This window comes from Lethenteron reissneri, chromosome 56, assembly GCF_015708825.2.
Source record: "Lethenteron reissneri isolate LAM-NWPU_2019-01 chromosome 56, ASM1570882v1, whole genome shotgun sequence".
NCBI classification, from domain to species: domain Eukaryota; kingdom Metazoa; phylum Chordata; class Hyperoartia; order Petromyzontiformes; family Petromyzontidae; genus Lethenteron; species Lethenteron reissneri.
In genome coordinates, this window is record NC_083834.1 from 1,930,250 (window position 1) to 1,953,129 (window position 22,880).

General features: G+C 57.3%; 1 protein-coding gene across 2 annotated transcripts in view; it reads left to right on the forward strand.

The window, feature by feature from the left end:
- Positions 1-22,880, forward strand: part of XPO4 (exportin 4) — a 72,876-nt gene that overhangs the window by 45,064 nt on the left and 4,932 nt on the right. For both annotated transcript variants that reach the window (XM_061574675.1, XM_061574676.1), the window contains 12 exons: positions 217-393; positions 2,782-2,924; positions 4,160-4,320; positions 5,271-5,448; positions 6,956-7,115; positions 11,334-11,503; positions 12,057-12,231; positions 13,085-13,531; positions 13,788-13,968; positions 15,374-15,492; positions 20,191-20,321; positions 21,466-21,583. In XM_061574675.1, the coding sequence (XP_061430659.1) occupies positions 217-393; positions 2,782-2,924; positions 4,160-4,320; positions 5,271-5,448; positions 6,956-7,115; positions 11,334-11,503; positions 12,057-12,231; positions 13,085-13,531; positions 13,788-13,968; positions 15,374-15,492; positions 20,191-20,321; positions 21,466-21,583 (2,160 nt within the window). The remainder of the gene's footprint in view (positions 1-216; positions 394-2,781; positions 2,925-4,159; positions 4,321-5,270; positions 5,449-6,955; positions 7,116-11,333; positions 11,504-12,056; positions 12,232-13,084; positions 13,532-13,787; positions 13,969-15,373; positions 15,493-20,190; positions 20,322-21,465; positions 21,584-22,880) is intronic.

Below are 22,880 nucleotides of genomic sequence, written 5' to 3' on the forward strand. Positions count from 1 at the left end.
CGTACCCGTGTGTGCGTGCCTGTGCGTGCGTACCTGTGCGTGCGTACGCATGCGTACCTGTGCGTGCGTACCCGTGCGTGCGTACCCGTGTGTGCGTACCTGTGTGTGCGTACCTGTGCGTGCGTGCCCGTGCGTGCGTGCCCGTGCGTGCGTGCGTGCCCGTGCATGCGTGCCCGCGCGTGCGTACCTGTGCGTGCGTGCCTGTGCGTGCCGCAGTTGGACAAGGACGACCGCGTGTACACGGAGGCGTACGACCGCCTGCTGGAGTCGTGGCTGAACCTGGTGCAGGACCACCGCCACTTCCCCAAGGGTTTCTTCACGCAGCCGGCCATCCAGATCTTCAACTCCTACATCCAGTGCCACCTGTCGGCGCCGGAGGGCACCAGGAACCTGGTGGGCAAACGCGGCGGGACGTCGGCTCGCGTCCGGGCTCGTGTTGGTTTTTGCCGTCGTGATTTTCTGAGCGGTTGCCTACGCACGGTGCGAAAGAAGTCCAACATCCGTACAAACAAAGATCTCCCCCGTGTAGCCTTAACAGACTGTCGGGGCAAGTGCTGTTAGCGAGCGCCTGTGAAAGCCAGCACGGCACACGAGGGGGTGGGTGGGTGGCCAGCACCACGCCCGCCCGCCTTTGTCTTCCCAGTGCCGATGTTTACACATCACACCAGGTACTTATTTGAGGCCCAGTCGACCTCGGGGAGACACAGGACCGGTTCGGACAACCGTCAATGGTTGTCTGAACCATAGACTCAACACTGCCCATAGACTCAACACTGCCCATAGACTCAACACTGCCCATAGACTCAACACTGCCCATAGACTCAACACTGCCCGTAGACTCAACACTGCCCATAGACTCAACACTGCCCATAGACTCAACACTGCCCCATAGACTCAACACTGCCCATAGACTCAACATTGCCCATAGACTCAACACTGCCCATAGACTCAACACTGCACATAGACTAACATTGCCCATAGATTCAACACTGCCCATAGACTCAACACTGCCCATAGACTCAACACTGCCCATAGACTCAATACTGCACATAGACTCAACACTGCACATAGACTAACACTGCCCATAGACTCAACATTGCCCAATGACTCAACACTGCACATAGACTCAACACTGCCCATAGACTCAACACTGCACCATAGACTCAGCACTGCACCATAGACTAACATTGCACATAGACTCAACACTGCACATAGACTCAACACTACCCATAGACTCAACACTGCACATAGACTCAACACTGCACATAGACTCAACACTGCACATAGACTCAACACTGCACATAGACTCAACACTGCCCAATGACTCAACACTACACATAGACTCAACACTGCCCATAGACTCAATACTGCCCATAGACTCAACACTGCACATAGACTCAACACTGCAATAGACTAACACTGCCCATAGACTCAACATTGCCCAATGACTCAACACTGCACATAGACTCAACACTGCACATAGACTCAACACTGCACATAGACTCAACGCTGCACATAGACTCAACACTGCACATAGACTCAACACTGCACATAGACTCAACACTGCCCAATGACTCAACACTACACATAGACTCAACACTACCCATAGACTCAACACTGCACATAGACTCAACACTGCACATAGACTCAACACTGCACATAGACTCAACACTGTACATAGACTCAACACTGCACATAGACTCAACACTGCCCAATGACTCAACACTACCCATAGACTCAACACTGCACATAGACTCAACACTGCACATAGACTCAACACTGCACATAGACTCAACACTGCCCAATGACTCAACACTACCCATAGACTCAACACTACCCATGGACTCAACACTACCCATAGACTCAACACTGCACATAGACTCAACACTGCACATAGACTCAACACTGCACATAGACTCAACTCTGCACATAGACTCAACACTGCACATAGACTCAACACTGCACATAGACTCAACACTGCACATAGACTCAACATCGCCCGTAGAGTCGTTGTTGGTGTTGTTGGGTACTGCGTCGATGGGCCAGGCTGGACCAGGGTTGGGCGATGGCTCGGACTCACCTCCATCTACCGAGGGCAACCACAGAGCCCGGGCCGAGATATTCCTTGACTCGTCGCTCTGACAACAACAACAAATACCGAAAGATACACGTAGTTAAGATCAATCCAGGCAGCCGGGGTGACAATCCAGGCAGCCGGGGTGACAATCCAGGCAGCCAGGGTGACAATCCAGGCAGCCGGGGTGACAATCTAGGCAGCCGGGGTGACAATCCAGGCAGCCGGGGTGACAATCCAGGCAGCCGGGGTGACAATCCAGGCAGCTGGGGTGACAATCCAGGCAGTCGGGGTGACAATCCAGGCAGCCAGGGTGACAATCCAGGCAGCCGGGGTGACAATCCAGGCAGTCGGGGTGACAATCCAGGCAGCCGTGGTGACAATCCAGGCAGTCGGGGTGACAATCCAGGCAGCCGGGGTGACAATCCAGGCAGTCGGGGTGACAATCCAGGCAGCCAGGGGTGACAATCCAGGCAGCCGGGGTGACAATCCAGGCAGCCGGGGTGACAATCCAGGCAGCCGGGGTGACAATCCAGGCAGCCGGGGCGACAATCCAGGCAGCCGGGGTGACAATCCAGGCCTCCAGGGTGACAATCCAGGCAGGAGGGTGACAATCCAGGACTCCAGATTCGCCATGCAGGCCTCCAGGGTGACTGCATCCCCCGCCCCGCGTGTGACTTCTGCCGTCGTCTGCCTCCCCGCGCCAGACGAGCAACGGGGTGAGCGGCCCTGACGAGGAGGAGGTGAACGAGGTGCAGGAGGACGACCGCGACCTCTTCGCCGACCAACTGGCCAGCGTGGGCATGCTGGGCCGCACCGCCGCCGAGCACTGCGTCCCGCTGCTCACCCGGTGAGTGCACCGGGGGGGGGGGGGGGGAGGGGGAGCACACACGCGCTCACTCACTCACTCACACGCGCTCACTCACTCACACGCGCTCACTCACTCACTCACACGCGCTCACTCACTCACACGCGCTCACTCACTCACACGCGCTCACTCACTCACACGCACTCACTCACTCACACGCACTCACTCACACGCGCTCACTCACTCACACGTGCTCACTCACTCACTCACAAGCGCTCACTCACTCACTCACACGTGCTCACTCACTCACTCACACGCGCTCACTCACTCACACGCGCTCACTCACTCACTCACACGCACTCACTCACACGCGCTCACTCACTCACACGTGCTCACTCACTCACTCACACGCGCTCACTCACTCACACGCGTTCACTCACTCATACGCGCTCACTCACTCACACGCCCTCACTCACTCACTCACAAGCGCTCACTCACTCACTCACACGTGCTCACTCACTCACTCACAAGCGCTCACTCACACGCGCTCACTCACTCACACGCGCTCACTCACTCACACGTGCTCACTCACTCACTCACAAGCGCTCACTCACTCACTCACACGTGCTCACTCACTCACTCACAAGCGCTCACTCACACGCGCTCACTCACTCACATGCGCTCACTCACTCACACGTGCTCACTCACTCACTCACACGCGCTCACTCACTCACTCACATGCGCTTACTCACTCACGCTCACTCACTCACACGCGCTCACTCACTCACTCACACGCGCTCACCGCACAGACGAAGACAAAGATCCCCCATATAGCCTTAACAGACTGTGGGGGCAAGTGCTGTCGGCGAGCACCTATGAAGGCCGGTACGGCACACGAGGGGTTGGTGGCCAGCACCACGCCCAGCCGCCTTTGTCTCCCCAGTGGCAATGTTTACACACCGCTCCAGGTACTCATTTCAGGCTGAGTTGACCTAGGGGAGGCCCAGGACCGGTTCAGATAATCATCACCGGTGTTGGCCGTGAGCGGGAATCGAACCCGGGTCGCCAGGTTCATAGCGCAGCGTAGCGCTAACCGCTACACTACCCTCACTCGCATACACAGACACTCGCTCACATACACAGACACTCGCTCACTTACACACATGCTGCGTTGGTGCCCCTCCCCATCTGTGATCACCCCCCTGACCTGCCCCCCCCCTGCCCCCCCCCTGCCCCCCCCCTGCCGCCCCCCTGCCCCCCGCCCCCGCCCCGCGCAGGCTGCTGGAGGAGCGCGTGTCGCGGCTGCACGGGGAGCTGCAGCGCCACCACCAGGCCCTGCTGGGCTCGCAGGCCGGGCCGGGCCTGGCGCCCCACGAGGCGCCCGCCGTGCCGTTGGACGACCTCTACGAGGACATCCACTGGCTCATACTCGTCGCCGGTACGGGCGCCGCCAACGCCACCGGGACGGGGGGGGCGCCACGGCCACCGCCACAACCACCGCCACCGTCACCACCACAGCTACAGCCACCAGGAGGGGGGGCCGCCAAAACCACCGCAACAACCACCGCCACAGTCACGGCCACCGCCACCGCCACCAGGAGGGGGGGCCGCCACAACCACCGCCACGGCCACCGCCACAGTCACCGCCACAGCCACAGCCACCGTCACCACCACAGCTACAGCCACCAGGAGGGGGGGCCGCCACAACCACCGCCACGGCCACCGCCACAGTCACCGCCACCGCCACAGTCAAAACCACAGCCACAGCCACCGCCACCAGGAGGGGGGACCGCCACAACCACAGCCACAATCACAGCCACAATCACAGCCACAATCACAGCCACAATCACAGCCACAATCACAGCCACCACAACCTCCACCGCCACAGCTACTGCCACAGTCAAAGCCACCACCACAGCTACTGCCACAGCGACCGCCAGAGTTACCACACCCAATACCTACAGCCACCGCCACTACCACAGCCATTGCCACAGCCACCGGCGCGCGAAAAGAGAGAGTGAGAGGGCGAGCGAGAGGGAGAGAGAGGAGAGAAAGAAATGGAGAGCGATGGAGAGGGAGCGAGAGCCAGAGGGTGCACGAGAGAACGAAAGGGAGCGAGAGAGAGAGGGAGCGAGAGAGCGAGAGCCATTATGATTTTCTATCAATTTATTTATCTGTCATTGTTTTACTATTTATTTATTTCACTGTGACTTGTTGCGTTTGTCGGAGAAGTGGCGGCGGTGTTGTTGTTGTTGTTGTTGTTTTTGTTGATGAGACGCGATTTAAGAGCTTCTTGGCCCACGGGGTTTTCAAAATAAACTGAACTGAGCGGGGGGTGGGATCTTTGTGTCTGTGCGCCTCTGCGCGTGTCGCCGTCGTCGCACGCAGGCTACGTGCTCGCCGACGACACTCAGGGGGAGACTCCGCTGGTGCCCGCCGAGATCATGGAGTTGTCCATCCGCCAGTCTGAGGAGGTGGACATGAACGCCACGCTCAGGGTGCTCGGCTCGCCGGGCGACAAGGCCTGCAGCGTGCCGGGCTGCGACAACACGGACTACGTCATCAGGTGAGGCCCACGCAAGTGCCGCCCCCCCGCCCCCCCCCGACCTCACGTCGCTTGCACGCTACGGTGGTAGATATCGTTATTTTTTTAGTGTTTGTGCAGTGTTGAGTCAGTGGACAGTGAGTCTGTGGGCAGTGTTGAGTTAATAGGCAGTGTTGAGTCTGGGCAGTGTTGAGTCAGGGACAGTGTTGAGTCTATGGGTAGTGTTGAATCTATGGGTAGTGTTGAGTCTATGGGTAGTGTTGAGTCTATGGGCAGTGTTGAGTCTGTGGGTAGTGTTGAGTCTATGGGTAGTGTTGAGTCTGTGGGAAGTGTTGAGTCTGTGGGTAGTGTTGAGTCTATGGGTAGTGTTGAGTCTATGGGCAGTGGACAGTGAGTCTATGGGCAGTGTTGAGTCAGTGGATAGTGAGTCTGTGGGCAGTGTTGAGTCTGGGCAGTGTTGAGTCAGTGGATAGTGAGTCTGTGGGTAGTGTTGAGTTTATGGGTAGTGTTGAGTCTATGGGTAGTGTTGAGTCTATGGGTAGTGTTGAGTCTATGGGTAGTGTTGAGTCGGTGGACAGTGTTGAGCCTATGGGCAGTGTTGAGTTTATAGTGCAGTGTTGAGGCTATGGGCAGTGTTGAGTCTATGGGCAGTGTTGAGTCTATGGTGCAGTGTTGAGTTTATGGTGCAGTGTTGAGTCTTTGGGCAGTGTTGAGTCTATGGGCAGTGTTGAGTTTATGGGTAGTGTTGAGTCTATGGGCAGTGTTGAGTCTATGGGTAGTGTTGAGTCCATGGGCAGTGCTGAGTTTATGGGCAGTGTTGAGTCTATGGGCAGTGTTGAGTTTATGGGCATTGTTGAGTCTATGGGCAGTGTTGAGTCCGTGGGCAGTGTTGAGTCTATGGGCAGTGTTGAGTCCATATGCAATGTTGAGTCTATGGGTAGTGTTGAGTCTATGGGCATTGTTGAGTCTATGTGCAGTGTTGAGTCTGTGGGCAGCGTTGAGTCTATGGTGCAGTGTTGAGTCCATGGGCAGTGTTGAGTCCATGGGCAGTGTTGAGTTTATGGTGCAGTGTTGAGTCCATGGGCAGTGTTGAGTCTATGGTGCAGTGTTGAGTACATATGTTGAACTTCTTTCGCTCCGTATGTAGCCAACCGTACTAATCGGAGGTGCCAGGTGGAAAACACACTCCTCTTTCTGACTTCTGATATCTGTGTGTGTATCTCTGTGTGTCTCTATGTATCTGTGTATGTGTCTCTAGGTATGTATCTCTTTGTATGTCTATGTATGCATGTCTGTGTATGTATCTCTTTGTATGGATTTCTTTATCTCTGTGTATCTGTGTATCTCTGTATGTCTGTGTATGTCTATGTACATCTGTGTGTGCAGGCTGGTGTCGAGCGTGCTGCGGGTCTCCGAGGTCTCGTGTCATCAACGTGGATCTCACGTTGCTGTGTGTGTATCTCTATGTATCTCTGTGTATCAATGTGTATGTATGTCTGTGTATGTGTATGTACGTGTGTGTGTGCAGGCTGGTGTCGGGCGTGCTGCGGGTGTCCGAGGTGGAGTCTCGCGCCGTCCGGGCTGAGCTCACGTCGCTGCTCAGCCCCCAGATGGGCAAGGACGTCGTGTGGTTCCTGCAGCGCTGGGTCCAGGCCTACCTGCTGCCCGACGAGAAGCACTATGCACAGGTGAGCGAGTGGGTGGGTGAATTAACTCACAGGTGAGTGGGTGGGTGAGTGAGCGAGTGAGTGGGTGAGTTAACTCACAGGTGAGCGAGTGGGTGAGTTAGCACACAGGTGAGTTAGTGGGTGAGTGAGCGAGTGAATGTGTGGGTGAGTTAACTCACAGGTGAGTTAGTGGGTGAGTGAGCGAGTGAGTGAGTGGGTGAGTTAACTCACAGGTGAGCGAGTGAGTGAGTTAACACACAGATGAGTGAGTGGATGAGCGAGTTAACACACAGGTGAGTGAGTGGGTGAGCGAGTTAACACACAGATGAGTGAGTGGGTGAGTTAACACACAGATGAGTGAGTAGGTGAGTTAGCACACAGATGAGTGAGTAGGTGAGTTAGCACACAGATGAGTGAGTGGGTGTGTTACAATACAGGTGAGTGAGTGGGTGAGTGAGTTAGCACACAGATGAGTGAGTAGGTGAGTTAGCACACAGGTTAGTGAGTGGGTGTGTTACAATACAGGTGAGTAAGTGGGTGAGTGAGTTAACACACAGATGAGTGAGTAGGTGAGTTAGCACACAGATGAGTGAGTGGGTGAGTGAGTTAACACACAGATGAGTGAGTGGGTGAGTTAGCATACAGATGAGTGAGTGGATGAGTTACAATACAGGTGAGTGAGCACACAGGTGAGTGAGTAAGTGAGTTAACACACAGGTGAGCGAGTGGGTGAGTTAGCACAGAGGTGAGTAAGCTCACGACGATTGCCAGGTTACAGATGAGTGGGGTCACAGATGCCGCTCCCCATAAGCGAATGGCAAATGTAGTGTAGCGGTTAGCGCACTGCGCTACAAATTCGGCGACCCGGGTTCTATGCCCACTCACGCTCGACACCAGCGATGATTATCTGAACTGATCTTGGGCTCTCCCCTAGATCTACTCAGCCTCAAATAAGTACCTGGTGCTGTGTAAACATCGCCACTGGGGAGACAAAGGCGGCAGGCCGCGTTGCTGGCCACCCACCCCCATGCGCTACTGTTCCTGCCTTCACAGGTGCTCGCTAACAGCACTTGCCCAGACAGTATGTTAAGGCTACAGGGGGGGGGGGATCGTTAGCTTTGTGCACACACACGTGAGTGCACACACACACACTCACCTGTGCGTGCAGGTGAGTGTGTGTGTGTGTGTGCAGGTGAGTGTGTGTGCAGGTGAGTGTGTGTGTGTGTGCAGGTGAGGGGGTGAGTGTGTGTGTGTGTGCAGGTGGGTGTGTGTGCAGGGAGTGAGTGTGTGAGTGTGTATGTGCAGGTGGGTGGAGGCTGCTAGATTTTTGTGCAGCCCATGGGCTTGTAATTACCAACACGCTCTTCCGGCATCGGCGCATCCACACAACATCATGGATACATGCCGGGTCCAAGCAAGAACATCTGCTGGACTACATAGTGACGGACCAGCGGATGCGAACCCATGTCCTTGACACCAGGACCTACCGTGGAGCTGATCTGTCCTCTGACCATCGACTAGTCATCTGTAAGATGCGCCTGCCTTTCTTCCACTCCGGTGGTGGGTGTACACCCAGGATCCCATTCCAACCAAAAGTGGCCTGGTCTCAGTTAGCTGATGAAAGTTGCAAGCGAGAATTTCATCATCGCTTGCAGCTGGGGTTGGCATCGTCCCCCACTCCACCTGATGTCGAGGGTAAATGGGCGAGGTTTAGGACTGTGACTCATGCAGCTGCAATGGCTGCTTTGGGTACGCGGTCCAGACCTCCCCAGAAACCCTGGCTGACAGAGGAGGTGTTCAGGTTAATTGAGAAAAAGCGACAGGCCCACTCTCATCGCCTACAGCATCCCACGTCAGAGAATGAGGAGGTTTACCGCAGCCTTCGCTCGGAAGTTCGGAGAGCCGTAAGGCGTTGTAAGGATGGGTGGTGGTCGCGGGTTGCTGAGGAGATGGAGTCTGCCTCAGTGGCCCGTGATCACAAATCACTATTTAACTCCATCAAAAAAGTAACCTGCAGCGCCACACCTATTACCATCATTAGAGGAAAAAACGGTGATCCAATCTCCGACCCCCAGGAACAGGTTTGCAGATTTGCTGAGCATTTCTGTGAGGTCCTGGGGGAGGGAAATTCTCTCAGCCAGGAAAACATCATGGCACAAAGTGGGGATAACCCTGCTGAGGCTGCGGTGCCTCAAATATTGGAAGAGGTCACCCCCTGTGAGTGGCTGGCTGAGGTTCCAGCTGTTGAGGAAGTACTGAGGGCGATCCGGAGTCTGAGACCAGGGAAGGCACCGGGCAGAGATGATCTCCCAAGCGAAATGCTGAGGGAGGGTGGCGTTTGTGCACAGACTGCCCTATATGACATCATAACAACAGTCTGGACCACTGGACGGGTTCCGCAGGACTGGAAGGATGCCCTGGTGGTCCCCCTCTTTAAGAAGGGGGACCGCACAGACTGTAACAACTACAGGGGCATCTCACTCCTCAGTGTGCCGGGTAAGGTCCTGGCAAGGATTATTCAACATCGCCTTGCTAGGCACGCTGAGGAGGGGCTTGCGGAGCCCCAATGCGGTTTCAGGAAAGGGCGGTCCTGCACAGATGCCATATTTTCTGTCCGTCTGCTACAGCAGAGGTGTAGGGAATTCCAAAAAGACCTACATCTCTGCTTTATTGACCTGGTCAAGGCCTATGATACCATCAGTAGGACTGGACTCTGGGTTGTTCTTCGTGCTTTCGGAGTCCCTGACCCTCTGCTCACGATCATTAAGGACCTTCATGATGGTGAGCGGGCCCGGGTAAAACTACGTGGCCGGGAGTCGGAGCCTTTCCCTGTACACCTTGGGGTGCGACAGGGATGTCCTCTGGCTCCCACATTATTTAACATCTATTTTGACCGCGTAGTTCGTGAAGCCTTCAATAGCTGTACCGGGGGAATTTCCGTTTGGTACAGATATAATGGGAGGCTGATCGACGCCCGGGTGCGATCAAGGGATGGCTCCCTATTGGTCAACCACGTTATGTATGCCGATGATTTGGTAATAGCTGCTCATTCAGAAGAGGAGTTGGAGGCGCTGCTGCTGAGACTGGAGCGTGCCACTAAGAGGTGGGGCCTTACCATCAGCCCCACCAAAACCAAGCACCTGCCTGGGTATTTTGTACCATCGGACACTCCACCCCCACAACTCCCAATTGGTGATGGGGCAGTTGTGGAGAGAGTGGAGAGTTTCCCATACCTGGGCAGTGTGCTTATGACCGGCTCCAGTCTATCAGCAGAGGTCTCACTCCGAATCAGTCGAGCGGCAATATCTTTTCATCGGTTGCGTAACGCTGTGTGGAAGCTACCTGGTCTGTCGCTCCGCACGAAGCTTCAGGTCTTCTCGGCCACGGTCATTCCCTCCCTTCTCTACGCTTGCGAGACGTGGACCCCCCTGGTGGAGCATCTTCGCCGGTTGGAAACATTTAGGCTGGCCTGCCTACGATCCATCCTGGGTTTAACCAGGCTGGATTGTGTGAGGAGCTCACAAATCCTTGAAAGATCTGGGCAAAGTCCCATCAGTGAGCTCCTCCGGCAGGCAAGGCTGCGTTGGCTGGGTCATGTAGCCCGCATGCCCAGCCACCGCATGCCTAAACAGCTTTTGTTCGGCCGGATCGAGGGGGCTAGACGGGCGCGGCACGGGCTGGAGAAGAGATGGAGTGATGTGGTACAGGAGGACGTGGAGCTGAGTGGACTTGCCGATGACTGGTACCAGCGGTGTCAAGATCGGCCTCAGTGGAGGAGGCTCGTGAAGGACGCTACTGGGCAGTTGGAGGCAGTCGCCCTCCAACAACAACGGAGGGCGGAGGAGCGACGCTCACAACAACGAGCGGAGCGCCGGGTGGCTAAAGCACAGCAAGTTGGCACAGTAGGGGGCACAGGTGGTGCATCAGCCAGTCATCTCGGTCATCTCGGTCAGTCGACCAGTGGCACCTGGGTCTGCCCCGTGACCTCCTGCCAGCGGGCTTTCGACACTTCACGTGGCCTCAAGGTGCACTTGGCCTGGCACAAGCATCGTGGTGACGTCACCGCCACTTAGTGGCGAATGGCGGTTGTTGTTGTGTGTGCAGGTGAGTGGGTGAGTGAGTGAGTGTGGGTGAGTACGTGTGTGTGTGTAGGTGAGTGGGTGTGAGTGAGTGTGTGTGTGTGTGCAGGTGAGTGAGTGAGTGTGTGCGTGTGTCCGCCCCCGTCCCCCGTGTGTGCAGCTGAGCCTTCCGTTCACGGCCGCCTTCGGGCAGGACACGGAGGGTGCGCAGTGGATTGTGGGATACCTCCTGGAGAAGGTGGCGAGCAACCTCTCCGTGTGGAGCTCCGAGCTGGAGCTGGCCAGCGACTCGGTGCAGCTGCTCATCACCATGGTGGAGCGCAAGGACAGGTGCGTCCGTGCGTGCGTCCGTGCGTCCGTGCGTGCGTGCATCTGTGCGTGCGTACGTGCGTCCGTGCGTGTATCTGTGCGTGCGTGCGTCTGTGCATGCCTGCGTGCGTGCGTGCGTGCGTGCGTCCGTACGTCCGTGCGTGCGTCCGTATGTACGTCCGCACTGCCGATTAGCACGGTTGGCTACGTACGGTACGAAAGAAGTTCGACATACGTGCGTGTGTATGTGCTCGTGTGCGTGCGTACGTACGTGCATGCCCGTGGAGGAGCAGAACACTCTGGGCGGATAGAACGCAGCGAGTTGTCACAGTAGGGGCGGGGGGGCACAGGTGGCGCATCTGCCAGTTATCTCAGTTGGTCAACTCATGGCACCGCGGGTCTCTCCCGTGACCTCCTGCCAGCGGCGAGCCTTCGACACTTTCACGTGGCCTCAGAGTCGCACCCGGCGGCCTGGCGCAGGCGGATTGCGGTGAGGTCACCGCTGCTGCTGCTGCTGCTGTTGTTGTTGTTGTTGTTTGTTGTTGTTGTTGTTGACGCTCGCCGTGTCGCTCAGGGCGAACATGGTGATGAAGTGCGAGACGCTGTGGGGGCTGGCCAAGCGCTACGCGGCGCAGGCTCCGCCGCTGGCCACGCTGCCGGGGCCCGTGCAGCGCAAGCTGGTGCGCGCACTCGTGCTCGCCGGCTCCGCCAGCCTGGACGACGACAGCTCCAGCCGCTACTGGGCCGAGGTGAGCTTTGCCATGGGGGAGTGGTGAGGTGCGTGCGGTGTGGTGTGTGGGTGAGTGTGTGTAGTGTGTGTGGGTGAGTGTGTGGTGTGGTGTGTGTAGTGTGGGTGTGTGATGTAGTGTGGGTGTGTGATGTAGTGTGGGTGAGTGTGCGGTGCAGTGTGTGTGGTGTGGTGTGTGTGGGTGAGTGTGTAAACATCGCCACTGGGGAGACAAAGGCGGTCGGGCGTGGTGCTGGCCACCCACCCCCTCGTGTACCGTTGCGGCCTTCATAGGTGCTCGCTAACAGCACTTGCCCCTACAGTCTGTTAAGGCTATATGGGGGATCTTTGGCTTTGTCTTTGTGGGTGAGTGTGTGCGAGTGGTGTGTGTGTGTGAATGTGTGGTGTGTGGGTGAGTGTGCGAGTGGTGTGGTGTGGTGTGTGTGGGTGAATGTGTGGTGTGGTGTGTGTGGGTGAATGTGTGGTGTGTGGGTGGGTGAGTGTGGTGTGTGTGGGTGAGTGTGCGGTGTGGTGTGTGGGTAAATGTGTGGGGTGGTGTGTGTGGGTGAATGTGCGAGTGTGGGTGTGGTGTGCAGCACTGTGCTGCACTTCCAAAACCCGCACCGCACAGCCACCGACTCCAGCTTCTCATCGCTCTGCACCATCATCACCGCCATCATCATTACCACCACCACCGCCATCATCACCACCATCATCAACACCACCATCATCATCATCACCGCCATAACCACCACCATCATCACCACCATCACCGCCATCATCACCACCACCATCGTCATCACCATCATCATCCTCGATGTGCACAAGCCGTAATCCACGATCCACATTCCGTCTCCCCCGCCCCCCGCCACCAGATCCTGCACCCGCTGGAGAACCGCTTCGCCAGCGCCCTGGCTCACCTCGACCCGCGCCGGCTCGCCACCGCAACCGCCGCCGCCGCCGCCACGAGCGCCGGCGGCATCGGCGGCTCCGCCCGCGCGGCGGCCGACGGCTCCGGAGACGGGGGCGGCGACGTCCCCATCACCGGCGCGGCATCCCGGGGCGGCGGCGTGGACGGAGACGCGGCGCTGGCGGCGCTGGCGGCGCAGCGCGAGCTCTGCGCCGTCCTGGAGGGCCTGTGCGGCGTGGCGGAGGCGGCGCGCGCCGACAACGCGCCGCGCCTCTTCGGCTTCACGCTGCCCTTCCTGCAGCGCGGCGCCGGCCTGGTCACCGCGTGCGCCACCACGGCGCCCGACGTCGCCAACCTCGTGCTGGAGCTCTTCGTCGAGGTGGCGCACCGACAGATCTGCTACCTCTCCGAGGTGAGGGCGCCACGCCGGTCCGCGAGACGCGGACGGCAATCGCCCTTCGGTTTTTGCGCGTTGCCCCCTTTCGCCAGTCCGGTGAGGGCGGGTCGCTGTTTAAAAAGCGGGACTCATGCGTGCGCGGGCCGGGCGTGGCGCTGGCTACCGCCCCCCCGTCGCGCGTCCATTCCATCGGTGCTGCCGCTCGCCAACAGCGCTTGTCCCAACGATCTGTTGAGGCTATACGTGGTGGGGGGGACCTTTGTCTCTGCAGTCGAAGGCTCTGAAGCTGTACGAGACGTGCCTGGAGCTTCTGCGCGCCTACTCGAAGCACGCGCTGGGCTGGACGCGCGTGGAGGTGTGCGCCGAGGAGGAGCAGTACCAGGACCTGCTGCTCATCATGGAGCTGCTCACCAACCTGCTCTCCAAGGAGTTCATCGACTTCAGCGATGCGGGTGAGCGCCACCTGTTGCGTCGTTTTCACAGGGCTGTCGGGGCAAGCGCTGGTGCGTTCACCACACTACCTGCTTGCCGACTCGCTCGCTGAACTAAACTATACTCTTTGGTTCTTTCGGTAAAGTTACGTAGGTGAAGAAATAAAAATAAAATAAAGATAAAATAAAATTAAAATAAATCAAAATAAAATCAAAATCAAAAATCAAATAAAATTTAAATTAAAATAAATTTTTTATTAAATTAAAAATAAACTCGTGACGTTTCGGGCGCATCACCAGTGCCCGTCATCAGGTGGGGCACAACAGTCAGGAACAGCTGCTGAACTGGGCAAGACATCTGCAGCGAAACCAGACGCTGTATTCATCAGAGAGGGGTGGGAGGAGCTAAGGAGGAGATACAGAGTGGGGGGGGGGGGTGTGGGGGGCGGGGTGCAGTTGTTTCTAGCAACACCTGATGACGGGCGCTTGTGTTGCGCCTGAAACGTCGTGAGTTTATTTATTATTTATTCTTATTTCACCTACGTGACTTTACCGAACGAACCAAAGAGTATGGATTCTTGCAGTCACAAAAACTTCGAATCTAGAATAAACGAAACTATGTTTTGTTTTGCCAGGTAAGGGCCCCCGCTGAGCGACAGTGCAGCTCTTTCTCAGAAGCGACCGTGGCTATTGTAAATGACAGCTGCAGCGTTTGTGGCTTATCATCGTGTGGGAATTTACAGCGGCTCATCCTCTAAAATGCGTGAAGTTGATTCTAAATGTGGAGGGAAAAACCGGAGCACCCAGATACAAATCCACGCGACCACAGAGAGAGACACGCAAACTCCAAATATACAGCAGCAGGCGTCAGGGTCGGGATCGAACCCACGAACTCCTGTACACCAGGCGAGGTAGTTAACATCTCCTAGCCACCGTGATGATGATGAGAGAGAGACACGCAAACTCCAAATATACAGCAGCAGGCGTCAGGGTCAGGATCGAACCCACAAACTCCTGTACACCAGGCGAGGTAGTTAACATCTCCTAGCCACCGTGATGATGATGAGAAACACGCAAACTCCAAATATACAGCAGCAGGCATCAATGACGGGATCGAACCCACGACCTCCTGTACACCAGGCGAGGTAGTTAACATCTCGCCACTCTGGCACAGGTAAAAGTCCCCCGTGTAGTCTCCACAGAGCTGACGGGGCAAGTGCCGTTAACGAGCAGCACCTATGAAGGCCGGCACGGCACACCAGGGGGCTGGTGGCCAGCACCACGCCCGGCCGCCTTTGTCTCCACATACTGCACCAGGTGGCCGGCTGAATAAAAAAGCAAAGCGGCTCCATTTTGGCAGAGCGCCCCCGCCCCCCCCCCCCCCGAGCGGTCAATTGCAGGGCTGCGCCTCTATCTGTCGCGACAGACGAGGGCTTCCACGCGGAGGTGCAGGTGCGGGGCGAGGGCACGCAGGTGTCGGCGTCCGACGTGGTGCTCTACGGCCTCGACATCGTGCTGCCTCTCATGAGCCACGACCTGCTCAAGGTCAGGGGCACACGCACACACGCACTGGTCGCTCGTGGTACCGGAGCGTGTGTGTGTGTGTGTGAGAGAGCGTGTGTGTGAGAGCATGTGAGAGTGTGTGTGAGAGCGTGTGTGTGTGTGTGAGAGCGTGTGCGTGTGTCAGAGCGTGTGCGTGTGTGTGAGCGTGTGCGTGTGTGTGTGAGAACGTGTGTGTCTGTGTGTGTGTAGGGGAGCGGTAGTGTAGCGGTTAGCGCCACTGCGCTACGAACCTGGCGACCCCAATTCGATTACCCATCACGGCCAACACCAGTGACGATTATCTGAACTGGTCCTGGGCCTCCCCTAGGTCGACTCGGCCTCAAATGAGTACCTGTAAACATTGCCACTAGGGAGACAAAGGCGGCCGGGCGTGGTGCTGGCCACCCACCCCTCGTGTGCCGTGCCAGCTTTCATAGGTGCTCCCTAACAGCACTTGCCTCACATGTCTGTTAAGGCTACACGGGGGATTTTTGTCTTTGTGTGCGAGAGTGTGTGTGTGAGAGAGAGCGTGCGTTTGTGTGTGTGAGCGTGCGTTTGTGTGTGTGAGAGTGTGTGTGTGTGTGAGCGTGCGTTTGTGTGTGTGAGAGTGCGTTTGTGTGTGGAAGAGTGTGTGTGTGTGTGAGGGTGTGTGTGTGAGAGAGTGTGCGTTTGTGTGTGTATGAGCGTGCGTTTGTGTGTGTGAGAGTGTGTGTGTGAGCGTGCGTTTGTGTGTGTGAGAGTGTGCGTTTGTGTGTGAGAGCGTGTATTTGTGTGTGTGTGAGCGTGCGTTTGTGTGTGTGAGAGTGTGTGTGTGTGTGAGAGTGAGTGTGTGTGTGAGAGTGTGGCTATACGGGAGATCTTTGTTTTTGCTGTGTATTTCTGTGAGCACCTGCCGCTACGTTGTGACGCGCACGCTGGCGGCTGAGTTGTGACGGACGGGCAACACTGTCGTGGGCAGTGCTGTGGGGGGAGGGCCAATGCCCATTGGCCTCTCCCCTCATGGCGTCTGTGACCACCACAGTGGCTAAACGGGGGCTCTGGACGGGTGTGAGGGGCTGGTAACCCCTCCACCTTCAATTAACCACCACTAAACCACGAATTAAACATAAACCTGTAACAAATAAGCTTGTGCCGGAGGCCCCGGGGGGTCAGGCTTTTATGACGTCTCCTGGCCAAACCCCATTTGGCGGAGCCAGGAGATTGAATTTTCACCCTCGGGGCTCCTCCAGAAACAACAAAAAACCATTGCGGATGGCCACGTGGAATGTTCGAACGCTCACTGCGGAGGAGAGGCTGCCACTCCTCTGTCGGGAGCTGGACCGGTACCGCCTGGATCTCTGTGGCATTCAGGAGGTCCGGTGGACCGGTTCTGGCTCCTGCCACCATGAGGGGTGGACAGTCCTCTACTCAGGGCAGGAGACTGCCAAACAACAGGGTGTGGCTCTTCTTCTGAACAAAAGAATGAAGGGGGCGTGGGAGCGTGGCGGTGAGGTGTGGGAAGCTGTAAGCCCCAGGATACTTTGGGCTCGCCTTCCCATCAACCAGAGGCGAGGAGTGGTGGTCGTGGTTACTTATGCCCCCACCGAAGACGAACATCCGTGGAGGGATGCAGGCAAAGCCGATGAGTCAGACTCTTTCTATGACCTCCTGTCACAGGTGCTGGCTAAAGTGGCCACTCGGGACAGAGTCATCTTGTTGGGTGACTTCAATGCCCGAGTTGGTCATGATGCTGATACCTGGTCTGGAGTGATTGGAAGGCATGGGCCAGATCAGCTCAATAATAACGGTAGGAGGCTGCTAGATTTTTGTGCAGCCCATGGGCTTGTAATTACCAACACGCTCTTCCGGCATCGGCGCATCCACACAACATCATGGATACATGCCGGGTCCAAGCAAGAACATCTGCTGGACTACATAGTGACGGACCAGCGGATGCGAACCCATGTCCTTGACACCAGGACCTACCGTGGAGCTGATCTCTCCTCTGACCATCGACTAGTCATCTGTAAGATGCGCCTGCCTTTCTTCCACTCCGGTGGTGGGTGTACACCCAGGATCCCATTCCAACCAAAAGTGGCCTGGTCTCAGTTAGCTGATGAAAGTTGCAAGCGAGAATTTCATCATCGCTTGCAGCTGGGGTTGGCATCGTCCCCCACTCCACCTGATGTCGAGGGGAAATGGGCGAGGTTTAAGACTGTGACTCATGCAGCTGCAATGGCTGCTTTGGGTACGCGGTCCAGACCTCCCCAGAAACCCTGGCTGACAGAGGAGGTGTTCAGGTTAATTGAGAAAAAGCGTCAGGCCCACTCTCATCGCCTACAGCATCCCACGTCAGAGAATGAGGAGGTTTACCGCAGCCTTCGCTCAGAAGTTCGGAGAGCCGTAAGGCGCTGTAAGGATGGGTGGTGGTCGCGAGTTGCTGAAGAGATGGAGTCTGCCTCAGTGGCCCGTGATCACAAATCACTATTTAACTCCATCAAAAAAGTAACCTGCAGCGCCACACCTATTACCATCATTAGAGGAAAAAACGGTGATCCAATCTCCGACCCACAGGAACAGGTTTGCAGATTTGCTGAGCATTTCTGTGAGGTCCTGGGGGAGGGAAATTCTCTCAGCCAGGAAAACATCATGGCACAAAGTGGTGATAACCCTGCTGAGGCTGCGGTGCCTCAAATATTGGAAGAGGTCACCCCCTGTGAGTGGCTGGCTGAGGTGCCAGCTGTTGAGGAAGTACTGAGGGCGATCCGGAGTCTGAGACCAGGGAAGGCATCGGGCAGAGATGATCTCCCAAGCGAAATGCTGAGGGAGGGTGGCGTTTGTGCACAGACTGCCCTATATGACATCATAACAACAGTCTGGACCACTGGACGGGTTCCGCAGGACTGGAAGGATGCCCTGGTGGTTCCCCTCTTTAAGAAGGGGGACCGTACCGACTGTAACAACTACAGGGGCATCTCACTCCTCAGTGTGCCGGGTAAGGTCCTGGCAAGGATTATTCAACATCGCCTTGCTAGGCACGCTGAGGAGAGGCTTGCGGAGCCCCAATGCGGTTTCAGGAAAGGGCGGTCCTGCACAGATGCCATATTTTCTGTCCGTCTGCTACAGCAGAGGTGTAGGGAATTCCAAAAAGACCTACATCTCTGCTTTATTGACCTGGTCAAGGCCTATGATACCATCAGTAGGCCTGGGCTCTGGGTTGTTCTTCGTGCTTTCGGAGTCCCTGACCCTCTGCTCACGATCATTAAGGACCTTCATGATGGTGAGCGGGCCCGGGTAAAACTACGTGGCCGGGAGTCGGAGCCTTTCCCTGTACACCTTGGGGTGCGACAGGGATGTCCTCTGGCTCCCACATTATTTAACATCTATTTTGACCGCGTAGTTCGTACAGATATAATGGGAGGCTGATCGACGCCCGGGTGCGATCAAGGGATGGCTCCCTATTGGTCAACCACGTTATGTATGCCGATGATTTGGTAATAGCTGCTCACTCAGAGGAGGAGTTGGAGACGCTGCTGCTGAGACTGGAGCGTGCCACTAAGAGGTGGGGCCTTACCATCAGCCCCACCAAAACTAAGCACCTGCCTGGGTATTTTGTACCATCGGACACTCCACCCCCACAACTCCCAATTGGTGATGGGGCAGTTGTGGAGAGAGTGGAGAGTTTCCCATACCTGGGCAGTGTGCTTATGACCGGCTCCAGTCTATCAGCAGAGGTCTCACTCCGAATCAGTCGAGCGGCAATATCTTTTCATCGGTTGCGTAACGCTGTGTGGAAGCTACCTGGTCTGTCGCTCCGCACGAAGCTTCAGGTCTTCTCGGCCACGGTCATTCCCTCCCTTCTCTACGCTTGCGAGACGTGGACCCCCCTGGTGGAGCATCTTCGCCGGTTGGAAACATTTAGGCTGGCCTGCCTACGATCCATTCTGGGTTTAACCAGGCTGGATTGTGTGAGGAGCTCACAAATCCTTGAAAGATCTGGGCAAAGTCCCATCAGTGAGCTCCTCCGGCAGGCAAGGCTGCGTTGGCTGGGTCATGTAGCCCGCATGCCCAGCCACCGCATGCCTAAACAGCTTTTGTTCGGCCGGATCGAGGGGGCTAGACGGGCGCGGCACGGGCTAGGAGAAGAGATGGAGTGATGTGGTACAGGAGGACGTGGAGCTGAGTGGACTTGCCGATGACTGGTACCAGCGGTGTCAAGATCGGCCTCAGTGGAGGAGGCTCGTGAAGGACGCTACTGGGCAGTTGGAGGCAGTCGCCCTCCAACAACAACGGAGGGCGGAGGAGCGACGCTCACAACAACGAGCGGAGCGCCGGGTGGCTAAAGCACAGCAAGTTGGCACAGTAGGGGGCACAGGTGGTGCATCAGCCAGTCAGCTCGGTCATCTCGGTCAGTCGACCCGTGGCACCTGCTGGGTCTGCCCCGTGACCTCCTGCCAGCGGGCTTTCGACACTTCACGTGGCCTCAAGGTGCACTTGGCCTGGCACAAGCATCGTGGTGACGTCACCGCCACTTAGTGGCGAATGGCGGTTGTTGTTGTTGTGTGTGAGAGTGTGTTTGTGTGTGAGAGTGTGAGAGTTTGTGTGTGAGTTTGTGTGTGAGAGTGTGAGAGTTTGTGTGTGAGTGTGTGTGTGTGAGAGTGTGTGTGTGTGTGCTGCGTTGTGACGCGCGCGGTTGTTGTTTCTCCCGCCGTGCGGCCACAGTTCCCTTCGCTGTGCAACCACTACTTCAAGCTGATCACCTTCATCTGCGAGCTCTTCCCGGAGAAGATCGCCGCTCTCCCCGAGGAGCTCTTCAAGAGCTTCATGCTCTCCCTGGAGCTCGGCATCACAGCGTATCCTCGATCGCTCGCTCGCTCTCACACACACAAAGATAACAAAGACAAAGATCCCCCGTATAGCCTCAGCAGACTGTAGGGGCAAGTGCTGTTAGCGAGCACCTATGAAGGCCGGCACAGCACACGAGGGAGTGGGTGGCCAACACCACGCCCGGCCGCCTTTGTCTCCCCAGTGGCGATGTTTACACAACGCACCAGGTATTCATTTGAGGCTGAGTCGACCTAGGGGAGGCCCAGGACCGGTTAAGATAATCGCCACCGGTTATGGCCGTGAGCGGGAATCAAACCCGGGTCGCCAGGTTCGTAGTGCAGCGCGCTCACCGCTACACCACCGCTCCCCATACACACACTTATCCACCCACCCACCCGCTCGCTCACACACACCCACTCGCTCATTTTCTCACTCACCCGCACACTCACTGCCTCGCTCGCTCGCTCACTCACTCACCCGCTCATTCGCTCGCTCATTCGATAACGTAACACACTTGCCCGCACACACACTCGGCAGCCCACCACCCGTTCGCTCATTCACTCGCCCGCCCGCCCGCCCGCCCGCCCGCCGGCCCGCTCGTTCGCTCACTCCGATCCCTCCTGCGGCGACGCGTGCCGGCACTGCGGCGTTGGTAACGGTAAAGGTGCAGCCCCGTGCAGTTTCTCGGCCTCGCCGACTGCCGACGGAAGGTGCCCCCCTAGAGAGGGGGGGGGTAGCTCTGGAGAGAGCCCCCCCCCCCCCCAGAGGCTATTGTGGCCTCCGGTAAGTGGCGGCGGAGAGAGAGAGTTTAAATTATAAGCTTTCGTGACAGCAGGGATTCATATTCTTGGGTCTTTCGGTAAAGTCACGTGGAAGGGAAATAATAAAATAATAATAAAAAACGACGTTTTGTATTGTTGTATGTTTATTATTTTATTATGTTTTATGTTTATTAGTTTTATTATTTGCCTTCTACGTGACTTTACCGAAAGAACCAAGAAGATTAATCCCTGCAGTCACGAAAGCTTTAAATCAAAAAGAGAGAGAGTTGTTGGATAGGGGGGGGAGAGGGAGGGGGGATACCACGTGGCACCACCCCCCCCCCCGTGGTGAAGGTCTCCGTCTCCCCGGTGGCGCTGGCCCCTTGACCGTCGCCCGCCCGGCGCTCAGCTTCAGCAGCGACGTGGCCCAGCTGTGCCTGGAGGCGCTGTCACCCCTCGTAGAGCAGTGCGTCAAGTGCCAGCAGAGCGACACGCCACTCCACCTCGCCACGCGCCACTTCCTCAAGGTGCCGCTCACCACCACCACCACCACGCTCACCACCACCACCACGCTCACCACCACCACCACGCTCACCACGCTCACCACCACCACGCTCACCACCACCACCACCACCACGCTCACCACCACCACCACCACCACGCTCACACGCTCACCACCACCACCACGCTCACCACCCTCACCACGCTCACCACGCTCACCACCACCACGCTCACCACGCTCACCACCACCACCACCACGCTCACCACCACGCTCACCACGCTCACCACCACGCTCACCACCACCACCACCACGCTCACCACGCTCACCACCACCACCACGCTCACCACGCTCACCACGCTCACCTCGCTCGCCACGCTCACCACCACCACCACCACGCTCACCACGCTCACCACGCTCACCACGATCACCGCGCTCACCACGCTCACCACGCTCACCACCCTCACCACCACCACGCTCACCACTCTCACCACGATCACCGCGATCACCGCGCTCACCACGCTCACCACGCTCACCACCACCACGCTCACCACGCTCACCACTCTCGCCACGCTCACCACGCTCACCACGATCACCACACCACTCACCGCGCTCACCACGCTCACCACGCTCACTACCACCACGCTCACCACTCTCACCACGCTCACCACGCTCACCACGCTCACCACACTCACCACTCTCACCACGCTCACCACGCTCACCACACTCACCACGCTCACCACCACGCTCACCACGCTCACCACACTCACCACGCTCACCACGCTCACCACCCCCACCACGCTCACCACGCTCACCACCACCACGCTCACCACACTCACCACACTCACCACACTCACCACGCTCACCACCACGCTCACCACGCTCACCACCCTCACCACGCTCACCACGCTCACCACCACCACGCTCGCCACGCTCACCACACTCACCACGCTCACCACCACCACGCTCACCACACTCACCACGCTCACCACTCTCACCACGCTCACCACGCTCACCACCACCACGCTCACCACACTCACCACGCTCACCACTCTCACCACGCTCACCACGCTCACCACGCTCACCACCACCACGCTCACCACGCTCACCACGCTCACCACGCTCACCACGCTCACCACCACCACGCTCACCACACTCACCACGCTCACCACGCTCACCACCACCACGCTCACCACACTCACCACGCTCACCACTCTCACCACTCTCACCACGCTCACCACGCTCACCACGCTCACCACGCTCACCACCACCACGCTCACCACACTCACCACGCTCACCACACTCACCACGCTCACCACGCTCAC